At 35.5% G+C, this 16,405-nt stretch overlaps 1 protein-coding gene and 1 pseudogene across 1 annotated transcript in view; one reads left to right on the top strand and one right to left on the bottom strand.

Moving 5' to 3' along the window:
• The window catches only part of LOC121023586 (olfactory receptor 2M5-like), a 30,511-nt gene extending 21,164 nt beyond the window's left edge, over window positions 1-9,347 (bottom strand). Inside the window, exon 1 of the mRNA XM_040465537.1 lies at window positions 9,284-9,347. Coding sequence (XP_040321471.1) covers window positions 9,284-9,347 — 64 coding nt within the window. The remainder of the gene's footprint in view (window positions 1-9,283) is intronic.
• A 2,976-nt stretch (window positions 9,348-12,323) lies between these two features.
• LOC121023585 (olfactory receptor 2L2-like) lies at window positions 12,324-13,307 on the top strand (annotated as a pseudogene).
• The last annotated feature ends 3,098 nt before the right edge of the window (window positions 13,308-16,405 follow it).

Below are 16,405 nucleotides of genomic sequence, written 5' to 3'. Positions count from 1 at the left end.
CTTGCACACTGCCAGGCTTGTGATGCTGGGGATCTGGCGTCTTAGCTGGGGTGGGTAGGCAAGGTGCACAGGGGCAGGAGGGACAGGCTTAGCTTGCTTCTCCTTAGGTGATCCACTTCAGGAGGGGCCCTGTGGCAGCAGGAGGGAGTCAGATCCGCTGCCGGAGGTTTGGCTCCGCAGAAGGGCAGAGTTGGGTGTTTGCGCAGAGCGAGCAAGTTCCCTGGCAGGAACTGGTTCTCTTTGGGATTTTGGCTGGGGGATGGGCGGGGAAGATGTCGCTGGCGAGCGCCTTTGTTCCCCACCAAACTGAGCTCTGTCGTCCGGGGGCTCAGCAGCTTTCCTTCCCTTTGTCCTCCATCCTTCCCGCTTTCTGAGCAGAGCTGTTAACTTATGACCTCCCAGCCGCTAAGTCGCGCTTGCTGTCGGAACACAGTCCGTCAGGCCCCTCCGCTTTTTGCAAGCCAGACTTGGGGGCTCTGCTTGGCCGGCGAGCCGCCCCTCCGCTCCGGCTCCCTCCCGCCAGTCCGTGGAGCGCGCACTGCCTCGCCGCCCTTCCTACCCTCTTCCGTGGGCCTCTTGTCTGCGCTTGGCTCCGGCGACTCTGTTCTGCTAATCCTCTGGTGGTTTTCTGGGTTATTTAGGCAGGTGTAGGTGGAATCTAAGTGATCAGCAGGACGCGCGGTGAGCCCAGCGTCCTCCTACGCCGCCATCTTCCCTCCTCCTTGGTGCAACTTTAAATGGGATTTATTTCTTGATATCTCTTTCTGCTGCATTATAGTTGGTGTATAGAAATGCCACCAATTTTTTTATGTTGATTTTATATACTGTGACTTTGCTGAATTCATGTATCACCTCTAGTAGTTTTTTGGTGGAATCTTTTGTTTTTCTATGCAGAGTATTATGTCACATATGAAGAGTGAGTTTGACTTCTTCCTTGTCAATTTGGATGACTTTATTTCTTTTTGTTGTCTGATTGCTGAGCTAGAGATTCTAATGCTATGTTGAACAACAGTGTTGAGGGTGGACATTCCTGTCATATTCCTTATCTTAGGAGGAATGCTGTCAGTTTTTCCTCATTGAGGGTTATATTAACTGTGGGCCTTTCATATATGGCTTGTATGATGCTGAGTTATGTTATTATATCCCTACTTTCTGGAGGGATTTTATCAAGAAAGGATGCTATATTTTATCAAATGCTTTTTCTGAAACTATTGGAAGGTTCGTATGGTTTTTATCCTTTGTTAAGTAATATGGTATATCATACTGATTTATTTGTGAATATTGAGCCAGCCCTGCATCCCAGGAATAAATCTCATTTGATCATGGTTAATAATTCTCTTGATGTACTGTTGAATTTGATTACTAATATCTTGTTGGGGATTTTTGCATCCACATTTAGCAGGGATACTGGCCTTTTAAACTCCTTATTAGTGGTGTCTTTTTCTGGAATCAAGGTAATGTTGGTTTCATAGAATGTGCCTGGAAGCCTTCAATACATTTGCTTTTTGGGGGACAGATTGAAGATAATAAGTATTAACTCTTCTTTCAATGTCTGTAGAATTCACCTGGAAAAGTCATCTGGCCCATGACTCTTATTTGTTGGGGGATTTTCAATAAATGATTCGATTTCTTTGGCGGTTATAGTCTGTTCCAATTTTCTATTCCTTTCTGAGTTTTGGTAGTGAGTGAGTGTCTAGGAATTTGTCCATTTACCAGATTGTCCAATTGGTTGTCATATAATTTTTCATAGTATTCTCTTATAATTATATTTCTGTGGTTTTGGATGTGATCTCTCTTGTCATTTGTAATTTTATCTATTCGGGCCTTCTCTCTCTCTCTCTCTCTCTCTCTCTCTCTCTTTAGATGTTTGACTAGTGGATTATCAATTTTGTCCATTCTTTCAAAAACCAGCTCTTAGTTCCATTGATCTGTTCTACTTTTTTTTTTTTAATTCTATATTGTTTATTGTTGCTCTAATCTTTATTATTCCCCAACTTATGCTGGCTTTGGTCTTTATTTTATGCTCCTTTTCTAGCCACTTTATGTGTAAGTTTAGATTTTGTATTTGAGACTTTCGTTGCTTCTTGAGTTAAGCCTGAATTGCAAGATATTTTCCTCTCAGGACTGCCTTTGCTGTATCCCAAATATTTGGAGTGTTGTGTTTTCATTTTGATTTTCTTCCATGTATTTTGAAGTTTCTTTTTTAATTTCCGAGATAATCCACTCATTCCTTAGTAGGATGTTCTTTAACCTCCATATATTTGAGGGCATTCCAAACTTTTTCTTGTGGTTGATTTCAAGTTTCATAGTGTTGTGATTGGAAAATAAGCACGCTATGATTCCAATCTTTTTTTACTTGTTGAGGGATGATTTGTGGCCCAATACGTTATCTATTCTGGAGAATGTTCCACGTGCACTCAAAATGAATATGTTTTCTGCTGCTTTAGTATGAAATGTTCTAAATAGATCTGTTATGTCCATCTGGTCCAGTGTTTTATTCAGAGCCATTGTTAACTTGTTGATTTTCTAACTAGGTTATCTGTCCATAGCTGTAAATAAAGTTTTAAAGTCTCCTCCAATAATGGTGTTATTATCAATGAATTTGTTTATGAATTATACATTTGGGTTCTTCCATGTTAGGGTCATAAATACCAAAATTGTTGGCTCTACTTGATGCATAAGCCCCTTAATTATGATATAATATCTTTCTTTATCTCTTGTTACAGTCTGTTTTAAAATCTAGTTTGTCTAATATATGTATGGCTACTTTGACTTTTTTTTAACCTCCCTTAGCAAAGTAGTGTTCCTCCATCCCTTCACTTTCAATCTCCAGGTGTCCTCAGGTCTAAACTGATTCTCTTGTAGGAAGCATAGAGATGGATCTTGTTTTTTATCCATTCTGATACCCTATGTCTTATGAATGGGGGCATTTAATACATTTAAATTAAGAGTGATCATTGAAATATATGAATTTTGTGGCATTGTTTTATGTAGAGATTTAGTGTTTCTGGTGATGTTCTTGTGTCCTTTGTTGTCTTTCCTGCTTTCCACTCAGATAGTCCCCTTTATAATTTCTTGCTGTACAGGTTTATTGGTCACAAACTCCTTTGGTTTTAGTTTGTCTAGGAAAGTGTTTACCCCTCCTTCTATTCTGAATGGCAGCATCACTAGATAAAGGATTCTTGCTTGCATTTTTTTTTTCTATTCATCACAATGAATATTGCTTGCCACTCCCTTTTGGCATGCCAAGTCAGTGAGCAGTTCTGCTACTAACCTTATGTGTCCACCTTTGTAATTTAAGATCCTTTTGTCCCTAGCTGCTTTCAGAATTCTCTATCTTTTTATGTTGGAAGTTTCACTATGATATCTCATGGTGTTGACCTGTTTTTGTTGAATTTGAAGAAAGTTCTCTGTGCCTTCTGGACTTGGATGCCTATTTTCTTCCCCAGATTAGGGAAGTTATCAGATATAATTTTTTCAAATAAACTTCTGCCACTTTTTCTCACTCTTCTACAATTCTTATGATACAGATATTGTTTCATTTCATGGAACCACTTAGTTCTGTAATTCTCTCGTGATCTAGTGTGAGGTTGTATGGCATCATGTTGTTTTTTTTTTTTTAATTTCTATTTCCCTGATGATGAATGATGTTAGGTACTTTTTAATGTGTCTGTTAGCCATAGGGATGTCTTCTTTGCAAAATGTATATTCATGTCTTCTACCCACTTATTAACTGGATTATTTGTCTTGTTTTTGATGTTGTTGTTTGATAAATTCTTTATAGATTTTGAATACTAACCCTTTATCAGACATGTCACTTGCAAATATCCTCTCCCATTCTGTCAGTTGCCTTTTAGTTTTATTTTTTTTGTTTTTGTTTTTTTGTTTTTGTTTTGTTTTGTTTTGTTTTGTTTTTTCTGTTTCCTTTGCTGTGCAGGGCTTTTTATTCTGAAGCTATATTGCAAAGCTATGGTCATCAAGAACATATGAGATTGTCACAAAAACACACTGATCAATGGAACAGAGTAGAGAACCCAGAAATGGAACCACAACTATATGGTCAATAATTTTGAGAAAGCAGGAAAGAATATGCAATGGAAAAAATACAGTCACTTCAACACTTGGTGTTGGGAAAACTGTACAACTACATTCACAAGAATGAAACTGGACCACTTTATTACACCATAAACACATATAAATTCAAAATGCATGAAAAACTTAAATGTGAGAGAGTAAACCATTAAAAATCTAGAGGAGAACACAAGCAGTAAGCTCTTTGACCTTGACCATAGCAACTTCTTACTAGATATATCACTGGAGGGAAGGGAAACAAACAAACAAAAAAAATGAACTATTGTCACTTCACCAAATGTAAATTTTGATTTATTTATGATAAAAACTCTAAAAAAAAGAGAATTATAGGGAGCATACCTCAATACAGTAAAAGCATATATGAAAAAACTTTCAGCTAATGTTAAACTGAGTGGTGAAAAAATTAGAGCTTTTTCTCTAAGATTAATATGTTCACTCTCAACACTTTCATTTAACAAAACACCTAAAGTTCTAAGTAATCTAACAGTAATCAGAAAACAAAATAAATGAAACAAATATACATTTGTAAGAAAGATGTGAAATTTTTACTGTCTTACTTCCCAAAGACTCCACTGATAAAATGATAGATGAATTCAACACAATTACAAGATACAAAATTGATCTACATAAATCTGCTGAGTATACAATAACGATGATTAGTAGAAAGAAAATTAAAAAAATTCAATTTCCCATTGCACCAAATATAATAAAATACCAAGAAATAAACTTAACAAATAGGTGAAAGACCTAAATACTCTAAAAACTATAAAACAATAATGATAGAAGCAGAAAATGACACAGAGAAATTGAAATATATGCATGCATATAGATAGGAAAAAACAATATTATAAAATGGCTATACTATCCAAAACAACCTATGGGTTAATGTAATCCCCATGAAAATAAAACAGTGTTTTCACAGAACTGGGACAAATAATCCTAAAATTTCTAAGGAACCACAAAAGACCCAAGATAGCCAAGGAAATATTGAGAAAAAAAGATAAAGCTTGGAGATATCACAGTCCAAGATTGAAATATATACTACTAACCTGTAATAACCCTAGCATCATGGTATTGAAACAAAAATAGAAAGATCTGTGATTAGAATAGTGTCCAGAAATAAACCCATGTTGATATGGAAAATTAATCTGTGAAAAAGGGAGCAAGAATATACAATGGGGTAGATGTAATCTGTTCAACAAATATTGCTGTGAAAACTGTATAGGTACATGTGAAGAAATGAAACTGGATCCCTTTCTTACACTACACAAAAATAAACTGAAAGCTAATTAAAAATATAATTGTGAGCCCTAAAAATGTAGAACTACTAGAATAAAATATAGGCAGTGATTTGTTTGATATCTGCCATATTAATATTTTTTCTAGTAATGTCTCTTCACGCAAAGGAAACAAAAGAAAAATAAATTATTGTGATTACATCAAAATAAAAAGCTTCTGTACTGCAAAGGAGAAAACACCAAAACAGTAAGTCTATAATGGGAGAAGACATTTACAAATAAATTATCTGATAAAGTGTTAGTATCCACAATACATAAAGAACTTCTAAAACCCAACATCCCAAAAATAAATAACCCAGTCTACAAATGAGCATAAGGCACAAATAGACATTTCTCCAAAGAAGACAGCACATGGCCAACTGATACATGAAAAGATGTGCCTCAATATCATCAGTGAAATGCAAATCAAAACTAAATCACACCTGTCAGAATGGCTGAAGTCAACAAGAAATAACAGGTGTTGGTGAGGATGTGGAAAAAAAGGAACACTCATGTGTTGTTGGTAGAATTGCAAAGTGGTGCAGCCACTGTGGAAAACAGCATGGAGTTTCCTCAAGAAGTTAAAAGTAGAACTACACTATGATGGAGCAATTGTACCACTAGATATTGCCCAAAGAATACAAAAATACGAATTCAAAGGGAAACATGCACATTGATATTTATAGCAGGATTATATACAATTGCCAAATTATGGAAACAGCCCAAGTGTCCATTGACTGATGGATTGATAATGATGATGTGACTCTCTTTCTCTCTCTCTCTCTCTCTCTCTCTCTCTCTCTCTCACACACACACACACACACACAGGAATAATAGCCATAAGAATGAAATCTTGCCATTTTCAACAACATGGATAGAGCTAGAAAGTATTATTCTAAGTGAAATCAGTCAGAGAAAGATAAAATACCATATGATTTCCCTCATATATGGAATCTAAGAAACAAAACTAATGAAGAAAGAGAAAAAGAGAGGGAAAGAGGCAAACCAAGAAACAGAGTCTTACTTATAGAGAACAAATAAATGGTTATGAGAGTGGAGGTTGGGGTGGGTTGGTTAAATAGGTGATGGGAATTACACTGTGCACTTGTGATGAGCATGAGGTGTTGTATGGAACTGTTGAACTACTCTATTGTTCACCAGAAACTAGTATTACACTGTATATTAACTAACTGGAATTTAAATATTTTTTTTGATAAGTATTCCATTGAATCTGTAGATTGCTTTGGGTAATATGGACAGTTTAACAATATTATTTCTTCCACTTCATGATTGGATTTCTTTTGCCAATGTCTAATAATTACCTGCCTGGTGAAACTTAATCCTAGGTACTTTCTTCCTGTTGATGCAATTGTTAATGGGATTTTCTTATTTTCTCTGAGAGTTTGTTGTTAGTGTATAGAAATGTAACTGATTTCTGTATATTGGTTTTTTTTATTCTGAAACTTTACTAAATTAATGTATTATACCTAACAGGTTTTTGGTGGAGTATCACCTCTTGGGACAATTTGTTAATATGGAATTTTTATTAGTATTTATTGACTTGTATTTTTGTATACTACTAACTTATAATTATAATAAGAGAAATATTAAGTGTTTACATAGCTAATTTCACAGTGTATTAAGGGAATCCATAGACATTCTATTCAGATGCAAGGAACAATTCCCTAGAGAATCCTGATGATTAGAAAAGGTGTGTAATCCCAAGGGAAGTGATATTCTATGCATTTTCTAGGGTCCAGTGGGAATTAAAAAAAGGGAGATGTTTTCCTTTGCAGACATTTGTGAGAGTTAAGGCAAGTAGAAGGTACTGCTAATTAAAGTGAAGAACAGAACTCCCACAAGACATTTGAAATGAGATTCAGAGTCACTCACTACTTTAACACACCATGAATGTAGTTGACATCCTTTTAGGAAATATTTATTTGTTCTCCCTCAAATCCAGCTCATATATAACTCTTATTTTGAAGTCACACATTGCCTCAGGCCCAGCCTTTGAGCCGATGGAAGTACAGATGTGTTGATGTCTGTCAATATCACATTAAATATTTGCATTTTTTATTTCTTTAGAGAGTTGCTGGTGCCTCTTTGTGAGAATAATCATCATCCACTGAAAAGAATTTTGGAAACTAGCATATGCAATAGAAAACATTGGCTGAACTTGAATAAATTTTATCAACTTGCTAGAACAATCACCTAAGATCAGTCTTTTTTTTTGGAATTTTATAATTATTACAAACAGTCTATGATGTGTGGAATTCCAATTATTTGAAAAAATGATTGAGTTGGGGTTTGGAGACAGAGGTGAAAATATGTGAACTGCTGCAACAATAATAATTAAAAAAAACCTTGCATCTTATTTTCAGCCTTTCCTCTCAGTAGTTATAATTTTGCCAAAATAAAAATCTTTTATTTTGTATCTGTTAAAACGTTTTAAGAATCAAAGACCTAAATAAACATGAAGACCATCTATTTTATATCCTTCCCATGCTATATTTTTCAGCACAGCAGCGAATGAGTCATGTGTGGATGCCTTGACAGCACAAATAAACCTTGGGACATACTTATGGTGTTTCCATTACTTGTTCACTCTTTTGAGAATAGAAATGAAACATAAGGGGGTGCCTGCATGGCTCAGTCAGTTAAGCATCTGACTCTTGATTTCAGTTCAAGTCATAATCCCAGGTATCATGAGTTTGAGCCTTGTGTTGGGCTCTGTGCTGACAGTGCAGAACCTGCTTGGAATTCTCTTTCTCCCTCTCTTTCTGCTCCTCCTCTCTCTGTCTCTCTCTCTTCCTCTCTCTCTCTCTCTCTTGCTTTATCTCACTTTCTCTCTTAAAATAAATAACTAAACCTTAAAAAGGAATAAAACATGGAGTCATGACATATAACAGACTAGGGACTCAGGATATGTCACATAATGAGGAAAATCTGTGAGTCTTTCATCAGTTTCCTTATCTGAAAGGTGGAGATAGTAATATTTTCTTAATAGAGCTGTGGTTTATTAATTCATTAGTCATTTAGTAACACCTATGTTCTGAAAGTGATTCTAAACATAAAGATTATCAAGGTAAACAAAACAAGGTCACAACACTCAATAAACTTGTGGGCTAGAAGTGGAGACAGACGCACAAGTAGAAACGAAAATTCAAAGAGGTGATAACAATGAAATATTACAAAGGACTCCTTGCAAGTTGTTAACTTATAACTATCAAGTAACGATTCCTTACATTGGCACAATCATGTGTTTCTTCAGCCATCTCTGTTAAGGGCCCTTGTCAACATTTCTGCAGCCTCTCCAATTTTTTTTTTTGAGTTTTTTTTTTTAAAGAGAGATAGAGAGAGTGGGGGAGAGGCAGAGAGTGAGAGAGAGAAGAATTCCAAGCAGGCTGTCAATGCTGGACCCAATGTGGGGCTTTATCTCATGAACTGTGAGATCATAGCCTAAGCCAAAATCAAGAATCTGGTGTTTAACTGACTGAGGCACCCAAGTGCCCCTGGCCTCTCCAATTTTTTTCTAACTTCAGTGCTTTTTCAATTTGCACCATCCCCCCTTTGCTCTGCCAACATCACTGTTTGCTTTTTTTAATGAGCCTATAGCACACTTTATTTTTGTTAGACTTTGATATCCAACCCAATTGTGTTCAGAAAACAAATGGCCCTACTCATTGTCAGCATTTTTGAACAAAATTTATACAAAGAAGAACATTCCTGAGCTCCATTGCATTTTATTTTATTTTTGTATTTTTATTTAAATTCAAGTTAGATAACATATGGTGTAGAATTGGTTTCAGAAGTAGAATTGAGTAATTCATCACATATATAACACCCAGTGCTCATCCCAACAAGTGACCTCCATAATGTCAATCACCCATATATCCCATACCCCCACATACCCTCCATTAACTGCCAGTTTTTCTTTGTATTTAAGAGTCTGTTATGGTTTACCTTCTTCTCCATTATAATATTTTATTTTTCATTGCCTTTAAATATGTTCGTCTGTTGTGTTTCTTCAATTTAAATATAAGTGAAATCATATATTTACCTTTCTCTGACTTACTTTTTTCACTTAGCATAAAGCACTCTAGTTCCATCTACCTTATTGCAAATGGCAAGATTTCATTCTTTTTGATTGTTGAGTAATATTCCATTTTATATATATACACCACATCTCCTTTATCCATACATCAATCGATAGACATTTGGGCTCTTTTCACAAAGTGGTTATTGTTGATTGTGCTACTATAAACATGTGCAATGTGTCCTTTTGCATCAGCATTTTTGTATTCTTTGGGGAAATACCTAATAGTGCAATTTCTGGGTCATAGGGTAGTTTTATTTTTAATTTTTGAAGAACCTCCATATCGTTTTCCAGAATGTCCACATCAGTTTGCATTCCTACCATCAGTGCAAAAGGGTTCCCTTTTATGTGCATCCTCACCAACATCTGTTGTTTCCTGAGTTGTTCACTTTAGCCATTCTGGCAGGTATGAGGTGGTATCTCATTGTGGTTTTGATTTGTATTTCGCTGATGATAAATGATATTGAGCAACTTTTTATATGCCTGGCCATCTGGATGTCTTCTTTGGAAAAGTGTCTACTCATGACTTCTGCTCATTTCTTAACTTGGTTGTTTGTTTTTGGATTGTTGAGTTTGATATGGTCTTGATAGATTTTGGATACACCTTTATCCAATATGTCATATGCAAATATAGAGAAGTTCAGATGGCAGAGTAGTATGGAGACCCTGAGCTTGTCTCCTCCCTGAAATACAGGTAAATCAGCTCAAATAATTTTGAACACATAGGGAATTGATGTGAGGATTAATGCAACAAACTGCATAATTTGAGCAAGAGACCTTGGCAGAAAGGGCAAATATTTTTATTATATTTATTTTATTTTATTATTTGAAAAAAGTTAATTTTAAATTTTTAAAGCATTTTTCTTTTCTTTTTTTCTCTTTATTTCTTTATCTTTCTATCAAGTTTCTCTTAACAACCAGACTGAAATACACCAAAGACCTCATTTCCTTTATTTGATTTTCTTTGTTTTTTTCTTAATTTATTATTTTTATTTTATTATTTTTTTTATTCTTCTTAAATGATAAGACAGAGAAATTCCCCCCAAAAGGAAAAAAAAAACAGGCAGAAATGGAAACCAGGGATTTAGTCAACAGAGATATAAGATGTCTAAACTAGTACTTAAAACCACAATTACAAGAATACTAGTTGCGGTTGAAAAAAGCACAGAAGACACTGGAAAATCCCTTTCTGTAGAGATAAAACAAGTAAAATCTAGTCTTGGCATAATTAAAAATACTATAACCAAGTTGCAATCTCTAAAGGTGCCATGAAAGCAAGGATGGATGAAGAAAACAGCAAATCAGTGGTATGGAAAATAAAGTTATGGAAAATAATAAAGCTGAAAAAAGAAAAATAAAGGCAAAAGATCACGATATGTAATTTAGAGTCACGATATGTAACTCAGAAACTTATTAAAAAGGAACACTGTTAATATTGTAGGAGTCTAGAAGATGAAGAGAGAGAAAGGGGAGCAGAAGAGTTTTTAAACAATTATAGTTGAAAACTTCCCTAATTTGGTGAAGAACACAGACATCAATATACAACAAAATCCAACTTATTAAATTCAAAAAAAAATCAACTATTACCAAAGTATCTCAGAATGAAATTCACACAGCACACAGACAAGGAAAGAATCATGAAAGCAGCAAGGAAAAAAGTCTTTAACCTACAAGGGAAAACAGGTCAGGTTCACAGTTGCCCCAAAGAGTGACTTGATCACAAGTATGGTTTAAGATGATTATGGTTTGAAGGGAAAAGAGACTAGAAAGTCAGGAAAATGAGCATTAAAAACTTAGAATTGAGTGAAATAATAGGTTTGGAAAGAAGATGTGTGTGTTACAAATACTTAGTTTAATATGGCTGGAAGAAGTAACTGATTAAATATAGAAAGCAAGGAAATCAAAAGTGGTCTCAAGAGTTAAGCCTGAATGTTTATAGTAATGGAGTGGTAATGGCATAAATGGCTGAGATCACTTTTGTCATGATGAGTTGAAAGTGTTGTCAGGGTATCTGGTGAATGTATTTAAAAAGTTGTTGGAAATACAGAAATGAGCTCAGTATAGGCAGGTAGAGCAAGTTGTTCCAAAAGGTTGAATCCCTTAAGATCAGGATGAATTTTATATATGCAATCATACAGAATTCTGTTCTTGGAAGGGTCTTTTACATGGTTTATTGCTTTGATGTTGTTGTTTTTAAACTCTTAAAAATTTTGAACATGCAAAATATGTAGTTAATTTTGCAATGGCTATAAAAGATTGAGAAAGGGATAAATTACACAGAGTGGAAGAAAATCTATGTAAGATACTTGGGGATATGGTTTCTTTCACAATTCAAAACTAAAATGACACAAAAAACTGTGGAGAATAGTTGTTTCAGGAAATTCCAAATAATGGGTTTTAATTTCTTGGGTGAGTACTACAATAATATAGATGTGAAACACATTTTAAATAGTGGAGTAAAATAATTACATATAATATTTATCACATAATATGTTTAAAATGTAAAAACCTCAAGATTTTTAACTGTATTACCTGTTTAATATAAAAAGATATAATAGAGGATGCATATTAACATTTAGATGGCAGACATGTGTAGGGCAAGGCATATGGGAAAGAACACAGAGGTTCCATGCTTTCTCCAAGCTGTGTGCAACTCTCCTGAATTATCCATATATTCTTCAACCTAGAAGTTTCTCAATATGTTTTACATGCTATTTGGGTCTGTGAGGAGGTAGAAGGAATAATGGATAGAAAAAAAAGTATAAAATCAAAAGCTCATAACAAGACATAAGATGTAACAGATGACCTATGCTTTCCTCTTACCACACAACAGCTGCCACTGATGAGGCTGGGATATGGCAAAATTAAATGACACATCCACTACAGATTTCATCTTCTTGGGTCTCTTCCCTGAGTTCCAGTATGTCAGCTTCCTGGTCTACCTCATTCTTCTCATCTACTTCATTACCCTCACAGGGAACTGCATACTCATCTTTCTGATCTGGGTGGACTCCCACATCTGCACCCCTATGTACTTCTTGCTCAGATTTCCATCATTGATTGTTATATATTTCCAGTTTGGTTCCTAAGATGGTTATCAACCATTCCTTAGGGAAGCACAACATCTCTTACATTGGTTGTGGAGTACAAATGTTCTTCTGCCTAACTCTAGGTGGTGCTGAGTGTCTTCTCCTAACATTTATGTCCTATGACTGATTTGTGGCTCTTTGTAACCCCCTTCATTACACAATTATCATAAACTCTAAGGTATGCTTGGTAATGACAGTGTCATCATGGACTGGGGCTGCTCTAAATTCACTCATTCAAACCATCTACACCATGCGTTTTTCTGTCTGTGGTCTGAAGATAAATCATTTCTTCTGTGAGATACCAGCCATCCTGAAGTTATCCTGTGAGGACACTTCACACTATGAAATGATGTTTGTGGTAAGTATAATATTTATACTCATCCCCTTTAGTCTAATAGTGACCTCCTATATTCGAATTTTCCTCACTGTTCTCAGAATACATTCTCCTGAGGGGAGAAAAATATCCCTATCCACATGCTCTTCTCACCTGATTGTAGTGAGTCTCTACCTGGGACCAGGGATAGTGGCGTACATGACACCTGGCTCCTCCCATACCCCAGCACTGGATCAAGGTATCTCCATCTTCTACACTATTCTCACCCCCTGCTGAACCCCGTAATTTATAGCCTTAGAAACAAAGAGGTTATGAAAGCTGTAAAGAAGGTCTTGGGAAAGTATCTAACACCAAAATACTTTAAGAGATATCACTGCTGTATTTTATATCCAAAACCAGTTCCAGTGTGGAAATAAAAGTCTCTGATTTGAGTCTTTCTTCAGCTACACAGAATGTCTATTTAGAAACATAGATTATTTTAGAAACCAACCATTAAATCTTCAATAGTCTTATTGTGTTTGAAACAAAACAATGGAATTCAGTAAAGAGATGCATTAATAAAAAATATTTGAATAAAAGGTATTTGTTAGCAAATAGATAGAAGTGTATATAATGTTTCTTAAATCACCCACAAAGGTGAACAAGGATTATTGTCATTATATTTTTCCATCACAGAGGCAAAGAAGGCAGTGAAAGCTTATTCTAATTTTTGACTACCATCCTGACCTGAGAGTAGAACATAGGAAGAGGCACAGACATTCATTTTCTCCAAGAAGTACTGTTTTATCCAGTTTGATGTTTCCTTTTTAATTTTTTAATTAAAATCTATTATTGAGATAAAATAGTGTAATATTACTGTCAGGTGTACAACATATTGATTTGACAATTCTATACATTTCTCAATGCTCACAGTGATAAATGTAGTCACCATCTGTCACCATACAATGTTATTACAATATTATTGATTGTATTCCTTATGATGTTCTTTTTAGCTCCATGATTTACTAATTTGATTATTGGAAATTTGTACCTATTAATCACCATGATCAATTTTGCTCATTCTCCCAACACCATCCCATTGGAAACCACAAGTCTGTTCTCTGTATTTAGGAGTCTGTTTTCTTGTTTTTTATGGTCCATATATAAATGAAATCTTACTATCTTTTTATTTGTCTAATTTCACATAGCATAATACCTTATAGGTCCATCTATGTTGTTGCAAATGGAAACATACCTTTTTTTCCTCTGGCTGAGTAATACTGCATCACACACACATACACACACACACACACACACACACACACCATATTATCACTCTATCGATGGACACTAGGGTTGCATCCATATATTGACTATTGAAAATAATTCTGCAATAACTACAGGATGCATCTTTTCAAATTAGTCTTTTCATTTTCTTTGGGTAAATAAAAATAACAGGAATTATTGTATCATATGATGTTTCTAATTTTAATTTAGTAGAAGCCTCCATATTGTTTTTCACAGTGATTGCACCTATATACATTCCCACCAATAGTGCAAAAAGTTTCCCTTTTCCCCATATTCTTGCCAACACTTGTTATTTCTTTCTTTTTTAAACTTAAAAAAAATATATTTATTTATTTTTGAGAGAGATACAGAGTGCAAGTGGGAAAGGAGCAGAGAAAGAGACACATACACAGAATCCAAAGCAGGCTCCAGGCTCTGAGCTGTCAGCACAGATCCCAATGTGGGGCTCAAACTCACAAACTGTGAGATCATGACATGAGCCAAAGTCGGACGCTTAACCAACAGAGCCACCCAGGCTCCCCCACTTGTTATTTCTTTTCTTTGACTTAGTAGTCACTCTGACTGGTGTGAGGTGGTATCAAATTGTAGTTTTTATTTACATTTTCACAATGATTAGTGATATTGAGCGTATTTTCATATATCTGTTGCTCATCTGTTTGTACTATTTGCACAAAAATCTATTCAGATACTCTGCCCATTTTTAAATGGGATACTTTGTTTTATGATGTTAAATTGTCTATGATCTTTATGTATTTTTAATATTAACTTTTTATTGTATATATAATTTGCAAATATCTTCTCCCATTCACTAGGTTGACTGTTTCTTTTGCTGATGGTTTCTGTTGCTGTGTTAAAGCTTTTTATTTTGAAGTTCCAGCAGTTTATTTTTTCTATTGTTTCTCCTTCCTGAGGAGACATGTCCATAAATATGTTTTTAAGGCCAATGATTACGTTTAATGTTAGGAATTTTATGGATCCAACTCTCACATTTAAGGACTTAACTCATTTCGTGTTTATTTTCATGTGTGGTGTAAGAAAGTTGTCCAGTTTCATCCCTTTCCATTTGGCTATCCAGTTTCCCAAACACTATTTTTTCTTAAAGTCTGTTTATTGAGCTTCCAGGGAAGATGATGGAGTAGGAAGAATATACTTTCACTTCTTACCATCGATACAAGATAATATTCACGAGTGAGAATAATCCATAGAAATGACCTGAAGACTGGCAGAAAAATCTCTCCATAACTAAATATAGAGAAGAGGCCACCTTGAAGAGAGTAGGAAGGGAAGAGATTGACTCAGGAACTAAACATACAGGGGACTGTCTGTAACAGAGAGGAACACAATGGTCATAGAAAGGGAAGAGAAACAGACTCTCACACCCGGAAGCCCACATAGGAAAGACAAATCCCCATAGCACTGTTTTTGAAAATCAGAGGGGTAAATTTCATGAGTTACTGCAATCACTGGGAATTAACTTAGAATTTAAAAAATTATTGGGCTCTGCTCTGGGAGAGCTGAGAGTGTAATGGTTAATAATAATAATAATAATAATAATAATAAATTGATTACTTGTCCTTAAAGTGACCGCATAAAAAATAGCCCTGCAGAGATACAGCATGGAAACAGCAGTTCAAAAAACTTCTTGGGTGTGCAAGACAGAGATTTGTTACTAATCTCAGAGTGTGCTAGAGGGGCAGGGATCAGTGGGAAACTTGTCTGTGAATCAAGGATCTGGAGGGTGCCATTTTCTTCTGCAGCCAAAATACATGGTCACCTGCATGGATCAGCCTAGCACATGCATTTGCTACATAACTTGCTAACACAACTGTTCCACACCCATATTCTCCTGTGGACACACTCTGTCCAGCCAGATCCCAGCTCCGAGTCTCCTCTCAGGGCAGACCCAAGCAAACCGCTTAATATCACACACAAATTTCTGCAGATCTGACCTTTCAGTACACTCTTGGAGTCCATCCAAATTGATGTAATAAGCCTGGCAGTGTGCAAGCAGTCCTGAAACAGCCAACACCACTCCAAAGTGACTCTTTTCCTGGGGAGAGGGAAATATAACCACACACAGCTATCAGACTATGGCCCCAGCAGTAGGCTGGGAACAGACAACTGTAGGCCCTGCCCAATAATGAAAGCTTCTCAGAGAGAAAAAAGGGAAATGCTCTGCAGTTTGAATACTGCATCTCTTAAAAATGTCTGTTATGACTCAATTCTT

The sequence above is a fragment of the Herpailurus yagouaroundi genome, unplaced genomic scaffold (genome assembly GCF_014898765.1).
Source record: "Herpailurus yagouaroundi ecotype Mexico unplaced genomic scaffold, PumYag 566, whole genome shotgun sequence".
Classification (NCBI taxonomy): Eukaryota; Metazoa; Chordata; class Mammalia; order Carnivora; family Felidae; genus Herpailurus; species Herpailurus yagouaroundi.
This window is presented reverse-complemented; position numbering and strand designations above follow the sequence as displayed.